This window comes from Cylas formicarius, unplaced genomic scaffold, assembly GCF_029955315.1.
Source record: "Cylas formicarius isolate icCylForm1 unplaced genomic scaffold, icCylForm1.1 PGA_scaffold_3__17_contigs__length_32017465, whole genome shotgun sequence".
Taxonomy (NCBI): domain Eukaryota; kingdom Metazoa; phylum Arthropoda; class Insecta; order Coleoptera; family Brentidae; genus Cylas; species Cylas formicarius.
In genome coordinates, this window is record NW_026844326.1 from 5,142,597 (window position 1) to 5,162,462 (window position 19,866).

General features: G+C 33.6%; 1 protein-coding gene across 2 annotated transcripts in view; it reads left to right on the forward strand.

The window, feature by feature from the left end:
• The window catches only part of LOC132699568 (uncharacterized), a 106,540-nt gene that overhangs the window by 74,550 nt on the left and 12,124 nt on the right, over positions 1–19,866 (forward strand). For both annotated transcript variants that reach the window (XR_009618519.1, XM_060666359.1), the window contains exon 6: positions 7,041–7,242. Coding sequence is in view for 1 of the 2 variants with exons in the window: in XM_060666359.1 (XP_060522342.1) it covers positions 7,041–7,242 (202 nt within the window). In the remaining variant the exon portion in view is untranslated. The remainder of the gene's footprint in view (positions 1–7,040; positions 7,243–19,866) is intronic.

Below are 19,866 nucleotides of genomic sequence, written 5' to 3' on the forward strand. Positions count from 1 at the left end.
TGGCAGAAGTCCGCTTCTGGAATGACCGGCACGTAGTCCCCATTTAAATCCAATGAATGTTTGTTTTTGGGGTTATATCAAACCGGAGGTTTAGAAACACTGTCGTGAAGAACTTTGCCATGAAATTTACGATGTTTGATGTTTCAAATCAAAAACTCAATTTTTTAAAGCAAGATAATCCTTCATTACACGAATTACAAAATATATCGATGCGAATGGTGGTTAAGTTTTCAGTTCTATTAACAAAAATTTTTATTAAAATTTAATCTGATTACAACTATAATTAATAAATTATTTTGTTATTTTTTGTTCTTAAACGTCCTTTTTCTTTTCCAGTATTCATTTGCAATTAGTTGTGATTTAAAAGTAATATTTTTAATAATAAATGGAAAGTCGGCTATCACTACATGGGATTAGACAGTAACTTAATAATAATAATAATAATAATAATAATAATAATAATAATACCTTTTTTATTTAGAGAATGTCAACAAATGATCCTGTCTTATCAGAAATGAAATTTGAGAATATATATGATGGTATTTTGGCAAAAAAGTATGGCGCCATTTATAAGTTATTGCAAAAATTGATTACACCATCTAATTTCTCATTCTTGAAAACTAACATATGCGAATGTTTGCAGGTCTATTTGACAAATCGAAATATTTTTGTACAAAAAATGCGCTGGTATTCTATGGCTCGTATTGCATATATTTCGTTGAATAAAGGTTTGTTTAAACAAATGTATATAAAATAGTTATTTTTAAAATGTTCGGGAACAGTTGTTGTTTTGCTTTTGTTTTGTTGGTTTAATATGCAGTCGACTTAAGAAGAAAAAAATACATTAGATAAGTGCACCATGATGCACAGACGGTCTGACCCGAAAATTGCAACTAGATAATCTGACCGCAAATAATAGCACACCAAAAATATGAACAAAGCCTCACATTGCGGTTTAGACTGATTCGCTATTCTAAATCTGAATAAATAACTGAAAATTTCGGTTGATTTAAACATTATTTTTATGAGAACAAGAACAAAGTTCGAATTAAAAAATCTAAATTTCTTTCTTTTATATCTTGTTAGAACCTCACACTTTTCTAGTCAGTCACGGCACCCAGTACTAAAGATGTGAGTATAAAAAGTCTAGTTTTATACTTATATTGCATCTCATTTCCCTAGATTTATCCAACATGTTTGCTACAATGTTTTTGTAATTTGGGTATTTGTTGTCTCCTAGAAAACCTTTTATCATGATGATATGCAGTCAATCTTTTCAGATTCGATTTACAACATCTTGATCTTCCATCAATTGCCTTATTTGAGAACCTACAAAAATTCCTTCCTTCCTTTACACTTTAGAGATTGGGAAATGTTCCATAGGTATTTAAAACATGATTCATTTTTAATTAAAGCTTCAACGTACTGCTTCATCAGCTCTAATTTAATATATGAGAGAGTCGTAAGAGAATTTTTTTTGATCCGAGAATTAAATGAACCTTTCTTGACCAGAACTTTTTCACCCAATTTTGCTGTCTGTATCTACTGTCCCACTAACACAAAGAACGGGGTACTTCGTATATCCTGACTGCTGACCTAGTAGACATTCCACAATTTTTAAGTCTCCACAAATCATCAAACTGTAGTTGTTGTATTTGATTTTCTCAAGCAGTAGTTTCAGATTTTCGTAGCCTGAGCAACAGGTACAGGATTATTTATTATAATGGGTGTTTTTTTTTATGTATAGAACTTTAAGTTGGCATTACGATTACGACCGATTTAACAGCTCTCAAGTGATTTATCCTCAGTTTGGTTTGGCAATTCATCAGAAATAAACTCACGCCTGAACAACCCTTGCAAATAGTGCAATTTTATTTCGAAAATAATGGTTCTGTGCGGAATACGTATTGCGCACTACGTCCATTTTATCGTCGACAAAATCGTCCATCAGAGCAGTTAATTCGAATAACCATGGAATGTTTTCGCATGACGTTTACTCTTATTGATAACTCGCATCCCCAGAGATGCCATACGGTGCGTACAGAAGAAGCTATTGCTGCTGTAGAACGTAGCATTGAGGAAGATCCGAATGAGTCCATCCGCCATCGAGCACAAGAATTGGATGTGTCCATCCACTTTATGGAAGATTTTGCGGAAGGATCTTGGTTTACGTGCTGACAAAATCCAACTCGTACAAGAATTGAAGCCAAACGATCATCAAGTAAGGCGTAGATTCGTCGAATGGGCCCAAAACGAGATTGCCGTTGTTCCCTATTTTCATAAGCCAATTTTGTTTATCGATGAAGCGCACTTCTGGTTGAATGGCTACGTCAACAAACAAAACTGCCGCATTTGGAGCGAAACTAATAATCAAGTGTATTCGAAATACTGTTACATCCAGAAAAACTGACTGTTTGGTGCGCTTTAAGGGCTGGTCGAACCATTGGTCCGTACTTCAAAAACGATGATCGCCAGAACGTTACAGTCAATGGTGATCGGTATAGAGCTATGATTACTAACTTTTTCATTCCTGAATTAAATAACCATAATGTCCAGGAGATGTGGTTTTAACAAGACGGCGCAACATGTCACACCGCTCGTGCCACAATTGATTTATTGAAAGACACGTTTGGTGACCGCCTAATTTCACGTTTTGGACCTGTGAATTGGCCTCCAAGATCTTGTGATTTAACACCGCTAGACTACTTTCTGTGGGGCTATGTAAAGTCATTGGTCTAGGCGGATAAGCCACAAACGCTTGACCATTTGGAAGACAACATTCGCCTTGTTATTGCCGATATACGGGCACAACTGTTGGAAAAAGTCATCGAAAATTAGACTTCCAAATTGGACTATGCCCGCGCCAGCCGTGGCGGTCATATGTCAGAAATCATATTTAAAATGTAAAAATCTTTCGGATAAATAAAATTCATGTCAATCCAATGATCCATCGTTGCTTTATTGCAACTTAAAGTTCTATACATCGAAAAAAAAAACACCCCGTATTTGGACACCCACCTACAGGGTTAATTTTGATAGATAGAAAAAAAGTGTAAATACAAAAGTTTAAAGATGTTTGCTCTACTATCTTATGCAAATGCCAGAAAGAATAAACGACAATCGCAAGCTGCCAAAATTACAACAACAAAACATATAGTCTATTGACATTTCATTTAGTCGTTTTTCAGATATATCAGTGTAAAAATAATTATCATTCGATTTCTGGACAATAGCCATATTGTTGATGGCGACCATATTTTATCTATGAAATTTTTTTAAAAATATTCTGCTTTTGACAACTAATCAAAACTAAAGATCTGCAGCGTAAGTTAAATATCTTAAGATATTTCAAATGGGTTATACTGAGTAATAAAAACGCCAAATAATAGAATTGTATTATTCAAGCGGAATAAATGAATACATCCTGATGAAGACCTGCTTTCAAGGTAAATTAGGTATAGGGGCAAGAACATTTCCGTTGTGCAAAAGACCAGCTTTAAGGCTGCGATGAGTCAATAAAAAGTCTCCAGTCCTAATAATTGTAGTCTGCACCAAGTTTCTTCATTAGATTGGGAATATCGGTACTATAAACAACCGCTTTGTTAAAAAGATGTGGCTGAAGTTAGATTTGGATTTGGATTCGGATTTGAGAATATTACAGTGGACCAGTTCGTTTTTTACAGTAATTAAAAAAATGTATCCCTGTGGAAATGCCGGGAAATTAAGCACGGAAATATTGTAATGGAACTCCCAAAGGCCATATTCAATGTCGCTATACAGAAAATAACACCTTTGCGGCTCGTATCACAGCAAATAATAATTTAACTAATATTTCGCAACCTTGAAAAAATCTGAAAATGTCCCAGATGTTCAACCAGACCATTGAAGAGATACTTTATAGAGCTTCAAAATAATGTATTACTCAACCACCTTGAAACTGTCGCAAATATACAAAACTACCCCCAATTATGAAATACCAAAAAGTTCGTTTTATTTATTTCGAAATCTCAAAAAAATGTGTCTTTGTTCCAGCTATTGAATTAGGCAAATAAATAGCCACTTAGAAAAGCTTCAAAATGATGTACTACTCAACCATCTGGAAACGGTCGCGAAGGTATAAAACTACCCCCAAGAATGAAATAACCAAATGTTCGTTTTATTTATTTCGAAATCTCAAAAAAATGTGTCTTTGTTCCAGCTATTGAATTAGGCAAATAAATAGCCACTTAGAAAAGCTTCACAATGATGTACTACTCAACCATCTGGAAACGGTCGGGAAGGTATAAAACTACCCCCAAGAATGAAATAACCAAATGTTCGTTTTATTTATTTCGAAATCTCAAAAAAATGTGTCTTTGTTCCAGCTATTGAATTAGGCAAATAAATAGCCACTTAGAAAAGCTTCACAATGATGTACTACTCAACCACCTTGAAGCGGTCGGGAACTTATTAAACTACCCCCAATAATGAAGTAACCAAATGTTCGTTTTATTTATTTCGAAATCTCAAAAAAATGTGTCTTTGTTCCAGCTATTGAATTATGCAAATAAATAGCCACTTATAAAAGCTTCACAATGATGTACTACTCAACCACCTTGAAGCGGTCGGGAACTTATAAAACTACCCCCAATAATGAAGTAACCAAATATTCGTTTTATTTATTTCCGAACCTCAAAAAACCTGACATTGTCCAAGATATTGAAGTAGACCATTGAAGAGCTACTTATGAGAGCTTGCAAATGATGTACTACTCAACCACCTTCAAGCGGTCGGGAAGGTCTAAAATTACCCCCAATAATGAAATAACCAAATATTCGTTTTATTTATTTCGGAATCTCAAAAAACCTGTTGGTGTCCCAGACATTGAATTATACCATTAAAGAGCCACTTAAGAGAGCTTCAAAATAATGTATCAATCAACCATCTTGAAGCGGTCGGGAAGATATAAAACTACCCGCATTAATGAAATAACCAAATGTTCGATTTATTTATTTCGGAATCTCAAAAAAAGCTGACGTTATCCCAGATTTGAAATTAGACCACCGAAGAGCCACTTAGGTGAACTTCAAAACGAAGTATTACTCAAACACCTTGAACCGGTCGGGAAGATATAAAACTACCCCAAATAATGAAATAACCAAATATTCGTTTTATTTATTACGGAATGTCAAAAAAAACTGATGTTGCCCCAGATACTAAATTAGACCATCGAAAAGTCACTTGGGAAAGCTTCAAAATGAAACGGTCGGGCAGATATAAAACTACCCCCTAAAATTTGCCATTATCAAAGTAGAGATTTCGTTTTTAACTCGAAATTGACCCATAAAGACACATGCATCAATCATAGATGCTAGCGATATTCAGGAGATTTTCAAAATTTTGTTTGTACTTTTCATTCTCATATTTATTAGGCTGTTAATTAAAAGTTTTCTTGGATATTTTTGCACAAATTTGAGCTTTTGTTCATTAATTTCATTCATATTTTCAGTGTAGAGAACGCTAATACTCTGCGGGGACTAAATTCTGTACTTGATGACGTTTAGAGAAGCAGGATGTCCCATTTAAAGAAAAAACAATTTGAATCGTTTCCGGATTAGGAGCAATAGTTATCATGCTGGTTGCACAATTGTTTCAGATAATTCAGAAACAAAAAGAGACAGGCACATACACCTTTTGAAAATTAACTTAAAATTAATCGCAGCAATAAAACATGAAAAAATATATAGGGTGTGCAACTTAACATCTTCAATATGACAACCATTTGAATACGAAAGGAACGGCATCTCATAATCGTGGGTAGTTTCATATCTTTGCGTCCGCTTCAAGGTGGTTGAGTAGTACATCGTTTTGAAGCTCTCTTAAGTGGCTCTTCAATGGTCTAATTCAATATCTGGGTCAACGTCAGCTTTTTTTGAGATTCCGAAATAAATAAAACGAACATTTGGTTATTTCATTATTGGGGGAAGTTTTACACTTTCCCGACCGTTTCAAGGTGGTTGAGTGATACATTATTTTGAAGCTCTCTTCAGTGACTCTTTATTGGTATAATTCAATATCTGGGACAACGTCAGATTTTTTTGAGATTGCGAAATAAATATAACGAATTATTTGGGTTGGGTCGAGCGGAAAAAGCGTTATTTTCTGTATAGCAACATTGAACATGGTTTTTGGGAGTTCCCTTACAATATTTCCTTGCTTAATTTCCTGGAATTTCCAGAGGAACACGTTTTCTAAATTAAGGTAAATAACGAACTGGTCCACTGTAATATTTGCAAATCCGAATGAATCCAAATCCATATCTAACTTGAGCCACATGTTGAAAAGCGCCTATGAAACGCGCTTCCTGAAATATGGGATTTCAACGTCTTGAGCCAGTAAATTTTCTCACTAAGTCATTAATTTCTGATTGTGAAAAAAACTGTGGTTGCTGAGAAACATTCCATATATCACCAATGTCACATAACCTCATGCCATCTCCTTTTAAATGGACTGGATTCTCAGATATTGAGACACACTGGCCTAATTATATCCATGAACATTGCACATGCAGAAATAACAGTCATCATGGTGATTTGATGGCCCTCTCCATATCATAAGTATTAAAAAGATAGTGATCGTCTGGTTCTATTATTCCAATCTTTTTAAACCTTCTTCTGTGGTTTTTCTATTAGTTTAGTCCCTATGACTCATAAAATATGGAAAATACCAACTCAAAAAATATTTCTTGACCTGTGTAATTTTGCTTTAGGGTTGCTCCGTTTCGTATAGAAATATTTATTTATCCTTTATTTTTATGTAAGCGTTGATGCATCAAGAAATGTAATTTATTTTAGTTATCCTGTTGATGTTTGAATGTTGCCTTTTTCAGACAAATAAGAATAAAAAATTAAATCGCAAATGAGATCAGAAAACTTTCGTCGCTGACTGTTATTTATAAGATTGGAGTTACTTTTTTATTTTTTAAAAAAGAGGGGTAGTTTCGCCTCTTCCGAAAGGGCGTGCCACCGTATTTTCTGATAGCGCTATTTCGTTGCCCGTAGGTGCTGGATAAGTGGACGAGGTCGTTTTCAAACGGCGCGATGATGCAGGGTCCCGAGTCAAGAGCGCCTTCGTTAAAACAATTATCGATCGAGGTATCACAGCTCCATTATGGTTTGCTTAATCTTACATGCATGGCAACAATCCCGGGATACGTCAACGACGAGAGCGACTACGCGGACATAAGGAACGCAACAGTAACCAGTAAGAGTTTGTTATTAGAGAGAGAAAACGCGTTATGGCCTTAATATACCAGAAAGGGTAACAAGGTACGGTATTGGGGAAACGGACAGTCCAAAAAATTCGAAAGAAATTTTACTAGGTAATTCAAACAATATTTTCAAGTTTCTGAAACAACCATCAGGAGGCGTCATTGTGTTCTGTTAGTTCTCTTGAATAGAAGAAGAATAAGAACTTTATTTACCGGTAACTTTAACAAGTTAAGGTTGCGCCATCACAATAAATATTAATATATGTTAATCAGTCGTAAATATCACAGGCTATATGTTAAAGTCAAAACGATATAAATGTAAAGCAATTAAATAGAAGCACATACACATATGTATACAGAAATATCGGAGTAAATATTAGCACAGAAAAGAAAAACGTGCATACGGCTTGATTACTTTTGGCGAAAACAAAATTACTCTCAAGGTATTCCTGAACTGAATAGAAGCAATGAGCAAGTTCTTTCACTGCTCTTCTAATTTTTTTTAGAGAGGATTTTAACAGATGTCAGTAGTCTATTACCCAGTATGTAATTCAAAGAATTAGAAACAGACTTTGCCATCCTATGCGGCAGGATAATAATTAAATTAAATAAATTAAATCATTCCTAAAATTATAACAGTGATTTTTACTTGTAGATGGTAAGTGTATCTTTTTATGATGCATTTCAATTAAGGCAATATAAACAAAGATTCAAGGTAAAGGCATAATCCCGTGCCTCAAAAAGTTTTAAAATTGCCTGTGCTGCAGTACTGTGCCCCTGTAATGGAACGGCATAAGAAATTTTTGAATGAAACTGTGCAAAATAATACGTTTTACGGGTGTTGAAATTTATGTAAGAATGAAACTATCAGACTCGATAAAGCTTTAGAGAGTTCACTTGTATGGTGTGACCACAACAATTTGTCATCTGTTACCTACTTCCAACCTCGAGAGTATTTTCAAAATTTGGGGTTTATCTTTATTTAAGAGAAGATTGTTGGCACCGAACCATCATTCGCCTAGATCTAAAGCAGCATTTGAAGTGTCAGACAAAGTTTAAATGCTGCCGCTGGAGGTGCCAAATGTCGTATCATCCGCAAATGTTCCCGTTTAACAGAAATCATATAATTACTCAAATCATTCGCATATACAATAGCTGACCCAAAATTGAGCCTTAAGGTACTTCATGGGAAGCTTTGAAAGTTGAATGTTACACAAAACCAGTTGAGATCTAGTTTTCAGATAACTTTCGACAAATTTCAAATGCCCTTATTCCATAGTATTCTAATTTTTTTGTAATGAAATATCATGGGACAAGCGGTCAAAGCCCGTGGAAGAATCGCGTAATGTTATGACATTGTACAGCTCCGAGTAGAAGCCGACCACACCATGACCCTTAATAGGGCTTTCATCGTAGAATGTCCAGCACTAATACCAAACTGGTCCTGATTCAACAAATTACGTTTGTCAAAAAAATGCACCAATCTGGCTTTTATAATTTTGTCGTCAGCATAGACAATAAAAACCTACGCATGCCGGAAAATGCAAAATTTTTGGACCTATATCTCATGAACATCTAGATTAGCCTTTTCATACAACTCAATTCATAATTAAATTAAATTCAATCTGCTATGGTATTAGGACAGTTGAACGGAAAAACACTAACAGTATTATATTTCGGATCAAGAATGAAATACGGAATAATCTTTTGGGGAAAAAATAGCGCTATTCAAGACTGTTTCATAAGTCAGAAAGGAGTAATCAGAGAAATGAAATATGATAAAACGTGCCAAAATGTGTTTAAACAAATGGGAATTTTGACAGTATACGCCGTATACATATTGGAATGCCTTATGTTCCTTCACAGAAATAAACAACGACTAAATACAGAAAATTATAATGCGACATCGGAATATTACATCTATCCCTTGGATCGCTTGCAAATCACTCAAAAGAGTCCTGAGTGTAAATCTGTTTGATAAACTACCTCAATGATAGACGAATTAATAATAAGAATGCGTTTAAAAGGCAAATTAAAAAACTCTTAATTGAACTTGAACCATATAGCTTAGACAACTATCTAAATGATTGTTCTAGCAATAAGAACCTCTAGTTGTAGGTGATCTACTGGCGGGTCTTTGACATCATTTAATTTATTGTGGGTAACATTTTTTTTAATAAAGACCTATCTATCTATCTACCTATCCAAATAACGGACCGTAATTGTTAGCATTGTTGAGATCTCCCTATTTTAAAAGCAGTAAAACTCTGTTAATTTGAAATTTATATAGAAAAACGCCGGTGAGAAATATCCTATTAATCAAAATTACGTTTTCTTTGTTGAAAAAAATTCATATCCACATCATAAAGTCAGTTATTACCCCAATGTTTAGAAATGGTAAATGCTTTAGTAAAACCCATTTGTAAAAAAGGAGAAACAAATATTTTTGAGAATTACAGGCCAATAAGTCTTATATATAATGTAACAAAAAGGCTTAAAAGTTCCGCTAGTTTTTCTTTCTGATGATACAGTTTTGTTTGTTTAAGGTAACAACCGCATTAGTCCGGACTTGCAATCTATGTCACAGTGGCTTGATAATAATTTACTAACAATAAACTTAGATAAAACATAATACTTGTCCTTTTCAAATTATAATTATCGACCTGCAAACAATAAACTGACTATAAAACTATTGTTTAGAAACAGTTGCTGGTCTTTACGTAGAGCTGAGCATGTTGCCTACCTAGGAATTTTTATTGACTCAAATCTAAAGTGGAACATCCATATCGAACAGTTAGTGAAAAAGTTACGATAATTAATGTATTTATTCCGACAACTTACTAAAATATCTGATAAGCAATTACTTCTTTTTACTTATTTTTCACTGGTACAATCACTTATATCTTATGGAATAATTGGTTGGGGTACTGCCTATCGCACAACTCTTCAGCCCCTCTCCGTAAAACAAAAAAGAATTTTGAAAATTATATTTAAGTTAAATCTGCGATATCCATCTGACTTAATTTTTACTCAATTTCAAATAATTCACATAAAAAAATTATATTATAAATCATTACTGGTTAATTCAAAAACTCACGAGTATGAAACGCGCTTTAAACTTGGAGAAAATTTTAACTTTTATCTATTGGACAAAAAACTCCTTTTATACTGGTCAAACATTCCTTACAGATGTAAATCTGTCCACTAAATTCAAAATAATTTTGGTCTAAAGATACTATTAAGCAATCTAATAAATCTTGTTTCACCAATGGGTCAACCTGTAACTCTATTAATTGTTTAGACTTAACTATTACAAAAACGCAAAACAAATTAGATTTTTCTATTTATCATAAACCTTCACACACACGGACACAGTCATATATAACAGCTCAAATCACACTTATGCACACAAAATGACTGCATTTCACTCTTTTATACACAGACTTCTTAATACGCCACTCTCAACAGAAAATTACAACAAAGAACTTAATATCATTAAATAGATTGCACTGAACAACGGCTACAATCCGTCAATTATAGATAAAATTATAAATAAAAACAAATCCAGACAACAGTAAACTCTATTCGAAACCTAATACAGAATACGAACAATTTAAAACAATTGCATACATAGGAGAACCTAGTGAAAAAGTTTCAAAACATTTGTCAAAATGTAGTTTAAAAATAGCTTTCAGAACTAACAACACAATAGAAAAATTTTTAAAAAGACCATAAAACGAAATGTCCAAAATCTCAAAGATTAGGTGTCTACAGGTTGAAATGCGGATCTTGTCCTAAAATTTATATTGGACAAACAGGTAGATCCTTCAAGAAACGCATTAACGAACATAAAAGAGCGTTTAAAAACAATAATCGAGATTCTAATTATGCTACACACTAAAACACAGAAAAACACATTTTTTACGACAATTTTGATATTTTACATACAGCCACAAAAAGTAAAAAATTAAATTTATTGGAAGCCATGGAGATTAACAAAATGAGACATTCAAATGTAATGCTTATCGTTCAATTAGATTTAAATACCTCTCCTTTATTGAACTTAAATTCTCACAACAACATTAATTAATGTTTTATGGTCATTTTTCGGTATATATACTCGCAGGTAGTTTGTAAATATTATATTTCATAAAGACACGATGTTGTCGAAACAATTGTCATGTCAAAATATATAATTTCGTGAAAATCTGAACTTTTAGTTTTTATTTATTTTGATAAATGGATTTTCATCAAGTAAAAGCCACCTCAGTTCAACAAATACAAACACTGACATGACCGCCAGAATTGATAATTTTCATAGGTACAAAATACTCCTGCTAAAAGTACCAAGTTTAACATATCAGTAATGATTTATAACTCTTACCCATTAGGATAGGGGGCATAGCCTTTTTCAAGATATGGACATGTATTTTGCTTACAGAGATAGCGCAAAAGGGATGTTAATTTTTCTTACCTTTGAAATAGCTTTAACTGCGTATTTTTTTTTTCAAATTTCTAAAACCGTCCGTTTTCCTAACACTTTACGCCGTTGTCCTTACGGGGACATCCGGTATATTAAAAAAATGAACATTGGCGTTAACTAGCAGCGCAAAAGTTTTAAGGGGAATGTAAGACGTAAAAGTATTTCAATTGACGTAAGCGAAACAAGTGGGTGCATAAAATGACGCGGACCGAAGAGGGTATAGTGCTTCACAGATAAATGGTTTCGGTCTAATGACCACAACAAAAAGGGGTGTTAACCGCAGTGGTAAATTTACGTTACCAGTGCCACAGGCAGAAGTAAATTGATTATTTGAAAAGATAATAAGTTAGATAGAAGAGCGTCCTCATATTGGGTCTCATTTTATTTTAAAAAATGTATTGTTTATTTCATCACGGAAAGTGAACAGTATGGATTCGTTGTTGTTTTGTCAAATATTGATTTATGTTGTTATACAGTGCAATAATTTTAGTGTGCGCAATATGGGATTTTTTTTACTCGATGGCACAATTGAAACACTGATATTGCATAAATGTGGTGCGTTCCAAGTCAAACGGCATGCAGGGTACTTTTTTACTCTCCAAAGGCTATTTGCGTTTCCTCATTAATATATCGTTTCTTCAGATTTTCTACCCTTGGCATGACATTGCGCATGTAGGCTGAGCCAAAGGGTCACGTCACTGAAGCCACGCGGAGCTTGATTTGGGGGGATTCTTAACCAAATCTAATCAATGTCTTGTGTTTTTTCGGTCGTCGTAAAACTTTAATGCTTCTTTGTGGCTTGGATTAACGATTTTTTATCAAAATGAGGTGTTCTGTGGCAGGCAGCAATACAGACAACGGATTAAAACATTTGTCGAGTAATTTCATTTTGTTTCGGCGCCCTAATGACGAAAACATTCAAAAGAATCGGGCGATAGCTTGTAAACGGGCAGACCCAATTAATATAAAAACTGCCAGAGTCTGTTCTAGACATTTCGATGAATCTTCTTACGAACGTAATCTACGTTTTGAACTTTTGGGCTATACCGTCTGAAATCGCCGATTACTTAAACCAGACGATGCACTATTTCTTAGTTTGCTATTACAAAAATCGAGGGATATCAAAGGGAAATTGCCTCGAAACAGAAGAAATAAAAAAAATAGTTGAGACTCTTTTAGAAAGCAGGGAAGTTTCTATTTGTAATATACCCTTTATTAGCAGCAATGCCAACTTAAAAAAATCTTTTGGAAACAAATACTTTTAAAAAATGTACCTAATTAATATTGTCTTTATCGAATATTGTTTGCATCATAAAAAGTTGTTTTATAAGACTAGGATTAGTTTCGAATAAAAAAATTAGTAGGGTTTTAAAAAATAATGAGTTATTTCCTAATTCTTCTTGTATTCTAGTTAAATATTCTATCTAGGGTGGAAAGGCATGACCCCGTTACTGACAAAATTAATTGAAATATTTGGATCTAGAACAAATGGGTAGTGCAAAATAATATAATAAGTATAAAAAAGAGTAAAGGAAAGCCTGCCAGATTCCATTTTCCTTTCAAACGTTTTTTCTTGTATCCACCTTATATTAGTGGAAAAAACGGTCGTTCTATGTACATTAAAATCTTGAACTAAAGCCTATAAGGATCAATCATCTTCTAACTTGGCCACAATTCTTGCTTTTAACTCTCTGTTCATATGTAAAGCCATTTTAGGCTCCTTTTATTTTCTAACTTACTTGTGACAACACTGATTTTTTTTTTATTTGACAGTGGGAATATTAGAAATAGATACAGTGGCTTATAATACATATAAAACTCACAGATTTTTATACTTTCCGTCAAAGTTTTGGACTTTTGAAATGACAGTTAGGAGTAATGTCGTAGATTGTAGTCTTTATTTCCTTGATTTTGTATGATAAGTTTGTACTCTAATCAGGTGACACAAGAAAGTGGGAACGCTGTATAACTTTTAAACGGCTTGAGATAGCGATTTGAAATTTGGAAAGGTTAACACAAGCTGCATGTCCAATTTTTTGACAATATGTAGTCACTTCCGGTTTGAGCGGAAACGACAGTAACTTTCGAATTTGTGTGTGTGAACGAAGTGTTTTCGGAGCGCGAGCATTGAAGATGCCAAGTGAGATTTTGGCGAAACGTCTGCAGGATTCCAGCCGGATGCAGGATTTGCAGGATTCCAGTCGGAGTATATATATATATATATATATATATATATATATATATATATATATATATATATATATATATATATATATATATATATATATATATATATATATATATATATATATATATATATATATATATATAGCGATTGATTGATCGATTGATAAACATATATATAAATATATATGTTTATGTTGTCATGTTTTTCAATTTCAATCGCCTCCCTTATTGTTCTCTGTTTGAATTTTGTAATTGTAATGTTTGCGATCTCCTTGCTTTCTCCAAAATTCATTCTGTGACCCGTCTGCAGGTGGTGCCGGTAGATTGCCGATGTCATTTGTTTGTTGCTTACAGCCAGTTTGTGTTCTTCGATTCTGGCTGATATTTTTCGGTTTGCTTGTCCTATGTAATATTTTGGACAGTCTCTACCCGGGATTAGATAGACTCCTTGATTTTCTAGGCGGGAAGGGTCTTTTGGATTTCCTATTAGTTGACCCACTGTTTTGTGTGGTTTGTATGTTGTTCTGATGTGATGTCGTTTCAGAATCCTTCCTATTTGATCAGTTACTCCTTTTACATATGGCAAAGTAGTTGAAGGTCTTCCCTTTCCTGTTCTTTAGTTAGTTTTAGTTAGTGTTCGTCCTCTTGACATTTCGTATCGTAGACTCGTATAGTTATTGTTTCGGAGTGTTCGTGTGATTTTTCCCATTTCTTGCTTATTATGGATTTCGTCTGTGAGTCTCACCGATCTGCAGATCAGAGTATTGGCAATGGCCTGGATTTCACTAGGGTGATGGTGCGATTGTGCATTCAGGTACCTATCGGTGTGAGTAGGTTTGCGATATACTTGATGTTGCAGTTTTCTCCCGTCTGATCGTGTCAAAAGGACGTCCAGAAATGGTAGTTGGTTGTCCTTCTCCTTTTCTATGGTGAACTCGATTCTATCGTGTAAAGAATTCAAGTAAGTTAGAAAATGATCTAGCTTAGCCTCCCCGTGGTACCATATGATAAAAATGTCGTCGACGTATCGGATCCAGAGCTTCTGCTTGAGTTGACTTTCTCGGATCGCTTGAGCTTCGAAATTGGACCTCTGAAGATGCCAAGTGATATTTTGGAGAAACGTCAGGCGAATGATCCTACTCCAGGATCAAACAACGAACGGATGAACACCCGGATTACCACCAATACACATAGTTCCATCCGTGAAGGACTCAAACAAAAAAAAATATATATATATATATATATATATATATATATATATATATATATATATATATATATATATATATATATATATATATATAAGGAAATCTACTAGAGTTTCTTGACCATGAGGCCAAATAACAAAAGTATTACATCAAAACCAGATTTACCACTTGTCCAAAAATCTCTCAACATCTGCGGCACGTCAAAGACACAATTCCATTTGAGAGGCTAGGAGTTTCCAGCATTCCATGCATATATCGACTAGGCTCAAAGAACACGAAAGACAACCAAACTCAGCTGTTGCCGAACACACTCATGAAACCGAGCATAAAATTTTATTCGATAAAACTAAAATTCTTGCATGTAATCAATTCTTCTACCAACGAAAAATCCGAGAGTCTATAGAAATCTATAAACAACCTAACAATCTTAACTGCGACTCAGGTTTCTACCTGTCACCAATTTGGGAAACCGTCGCAGGAGGAATCCGGAAGTTTTGTAAAAAGCAGAAACCATTTTTATGCTGGGTTAAAAAGACATGGGTGGACTACCATAGCCATACAACGTCGAAACTTTTCGAAAAATGCTTCAGAGATTGGTTTCGACCTAATATGTCTGAGATTAGCAATATAGTACTTAACAGTGGGAGCTGTCACAGTTGTAACTACAAAAGGTTCGATGGTCACTAGAAAAGCAGCCGTTGATAATCATCCAGCAACATAAAGGCTTGATCATGTTCAAGCGAATATTCTTTTACACCTAGACAATTTCTCATAAACTAAACTAAAATGTTTTATAAAACCTAATATATCAGAAACAGAGATCACAATGTTTTATGGCCCATCTTTTTACATTTCCCACTTGCTTGTAACAGTTATGTAAATATAATTTTAAAAATAACACGACTTTTGAATAATAAATAGAAAGCTCCATTGTACGATACATTATTACCATGAAATTATCTCTTTTTCAGAATTAAACCTGCTTTATTTATACGCATCGATCTGCTCCTGTAATTGTTTGCTGGACTGGGCGCTCCAGTTATTCGTTTTGAATTATCTGTCTGTGCGGAGCTCAATTCATTATATACAGTTAACAGTTAAAATATGGGAAAAAGTTCATTTAAAAATCAGACTCCCGTCATAATTATTTCTCGCGCATTTTTTGCAGTAAACAATAAATATACGTTTATGTCAGTAACGAATGTAAACATGTCTCCATCTAAATGTAGAATTGAAATTTTAATTTTTATTCCATATGCTTATAAAATCTATAAAAAAATTATAGATGCAGGACACCTAATAGATCTTCTAATGCCAGGTCGTCCAGAAATTAATGATAACGCAAGAAACATCTTATGAAGTATCTTCAAAAGTTAACAGCTAAAGGGTGATCTTTGCCGTAGGCTACAATTTTTGAAGACCATGATGAAAATGTGCTTTAATCCATTTTTTCATAGTAAAGTACTGTTTAGTGTTGAAACTATGTTTTGTTTAAATGGTACGGCAAATAAACAACATCGTGGTCATTCGTGCAAAAATAATCCCCGATGGATGAGAGAAAATCATACACAACATCCACAATAAAATGTTTGAACAGGGATTTTCAATAAGAAAATAATGAATGTACAATTTCTTCAAAATGACTTAATTCCCACTCTCGCGGTTGCTAAAAAATTGGAATAAGCATACTCGGTTATCCATGGAAATTTTAATCATATTGCAATGCATTGATTCCAAAAGTGTAACGGACCAACCATATTCGTAATGTCTTCCCAGTTCTAAATCTAAAATCAGCAGTAAACGAAATAAAATTCTAGTCATGCCTTATGTGGAGTCGAGTTTTCAGCTCGCTTCGCATATTTCTTAGAGCAGAGTGTATTTTTGTAAAATGATATAATTCATATAATCGTTAATTTTCATTCTATTATCACTACTATTTATAATTCTAATGACCATGACTTCAAATTCTGATAAATACAATTCAACATTTCTAAAGGATGCATTCGCAAAAAAGGGTCTTTGCTTTGCCAGGTGTGAAAACATATATATACAGTATAATAAACGTCTAAATAATTAGTCATAAAATGACGACCGATTCATCTAACGGTTTCAGCATCTGTACTGGACATCAGAGTAAATATAATAAATATAAGGCATAGACATCGGCATAAAACATGCACTAATTCACAAAAATATAGGCACTATGCCCCTAAACAATTATTGCAATGGTTCCTTTTGTTCCCAACATCCTTGCATATTTCGTAGTAGGCAAAGTAAAACAAATAGATTTGGGGTAACCACGATTTAATTCGTGGATTAGTATCGATCTCAGTATCGAATAATATTCCATGGCCTGATATTCACCAATATTGAATCTTACTTACCGCATATATCATTTACTTTTCAACTTTGATTTTATCTTTGACCTGACGTTAACAGGAGAAGTGGAATTTGTCCATATGGATATTTTGAATATATTTAATCCGCAGCGAACTATTGAGCTAATTATTTTTGGCAGTCGTCGTTGTAGTCATAATTGAGTTGAAATAACCTCGAAAACCACAAACACCATCGTGGATAGGTTTTCTACCTTTTTCATGTATTCGGAATCTTTCGAGAATTTTCACTATGTCGATACTTTCTGGTTGCTGGCGCGTACATGTTGGAGTTGGGGCCAGTCAGACATTTTACCGAAAACATATCAACGATATCTGGTTCAGTACCTTGGAGTTTAGAAAAAAGAGTGTGGTTGTGAAATTTTCCTTCAAAAGTTTTATATTGTTTTATATTGACCTTCAAAATATTTCAAACTACATTAACGAATTGGTACTATACATACGTACATACATACGTACGATGACTTGTTTTTGTTTGCCTTACACACCAGTTTAAAGCTGACTTTTATTTCTGAGAGCTGAAAGCTGAAAGCTGAAATTTCTTTCCCGGTAACAGAAAAATCCATTTCTTTTGAAATTTGAACTAATTTGGAATATGATTTTTCTACATAGAACTTATTAAAAATAAGCAACTTGGATGGTATCATTGTAAGATCATACATGTGTGGTGTCAACAACAAACATCTAGAGGTGTCAAGGACGATTTTATTAATGTCTTACCCGAAAGAATTAACCAATTTTGGTACCTCGAACATTACCAAAATCATCACCCAATCATGCCTCATAATAGTATTATAAAATCGTCACAAAATACCTGTACTCAACATTTAAATTTCCATTGGGCGATTATGATGTAATAGTCCCCAATCAAAATATATATTTAAATGAAATATTATATTGCTTACTGATACATAGTAGTATCCACTTTTAAAACAAAACCAGATTCAAAGTACTTATAAGCTTGCAAACTCAAAAAAGCCTTCATCTATTCCATAGCATAAAAGTGATGGGAAAACACCAAATAACTTATAATATCCATATCGATAAGTGGTGGAACTCCGTTAATTGAATAGTCTCGACTATCCATGACTAAAGTAAATGGATTTAAAACATCTAATTATTCTAGTTTCGTCTGATATATAAAAAACATTTCATTAGGTAAACAAAACAAAATTTTTTAGTTTTTGAACATTAACAATATCGGGATTATCTTGTAATAATTTCTTTCACATAATTTAAGCCTTCTAAATTTTAATCTAATAAGCATTTTTCGACATTAAACGAATCAATAAATGAAAATCTCATTCTCGGTTAATTTAAACATTATTTTAATGAGTATAACAACGAAAACCTAATTGAAAAATCTTAATTAAATAAAAAATCTATCCCTCTTGGGTAAAAACTTGGTTTACTGGATTTTCTTGTTTAATCTATTACGAAATTGTCCCTTTTTAATGACCAATTATCTGCCATCATTGCAACGTTCCATAGACCTTGATAACTGCGTTCCATTTCTTTTATATCTTGGCGGAACATCTCACCCTACTTCTCACTCACGGCACCAAGTAGTCCAGATGTGAGTGTAAAAAGTTTAGTTTTATACTCATATTGCATTTTGTTTCCCTAAATTAATGTAACATATTTTCTACAATGCCTTTGTAATTTGAATATTTGTTGCTTCCTAGAAAACCTTTTATGACATCAGTTAATGAAATCCATGCAAGCTTTTCAGATTCGATTATGGTATTCACCAAGTTTTGATCTTGCATTAATGGCATTGGAGGACCTACAAAAATTCCTTCCTTTAATTTTGCATTTTAGAGAGCCAAATATGTATTTAAAACGTGCTCAATCTTTACTTAAAGCTTTAACTCACTGCTTCATCAGCCCTATTTTAATATACGGTGGTAAGAGAATTTTTAGTGGACCAATAAGACATCGTGAAAAATATTTTTTGATTCGGGAGTTAAATTAACCCTTTTTGGTCAGTTCTTTTTCATTTAATGTTGCTGTCGGTTCGTAGTGTCGCGCAAAAACAGCAGGGGTACTTTGTATATCCTGACTACTGACCTAGTAGTCCTACAATTTTTATGCAACCACAAATCATCGAACTATAGTTCTTGTATTTGATTTTTTTAAGCAGTAGTTCCAAAATTTCCTTACATTTTTTCATTTGCATAGGATGAACAGGTACACAAGCAAGAACATTTCCGTTGTACTTCTCTTGGATGAGTGGATGAGTCAATAAAAACTTCCAGTACTGAGAATTTTAGTCTATACCAAATTTTTTATTAGGCTACGAATATCGGTGCAATAAACAAGTGACCACTTTGATCAAAATAG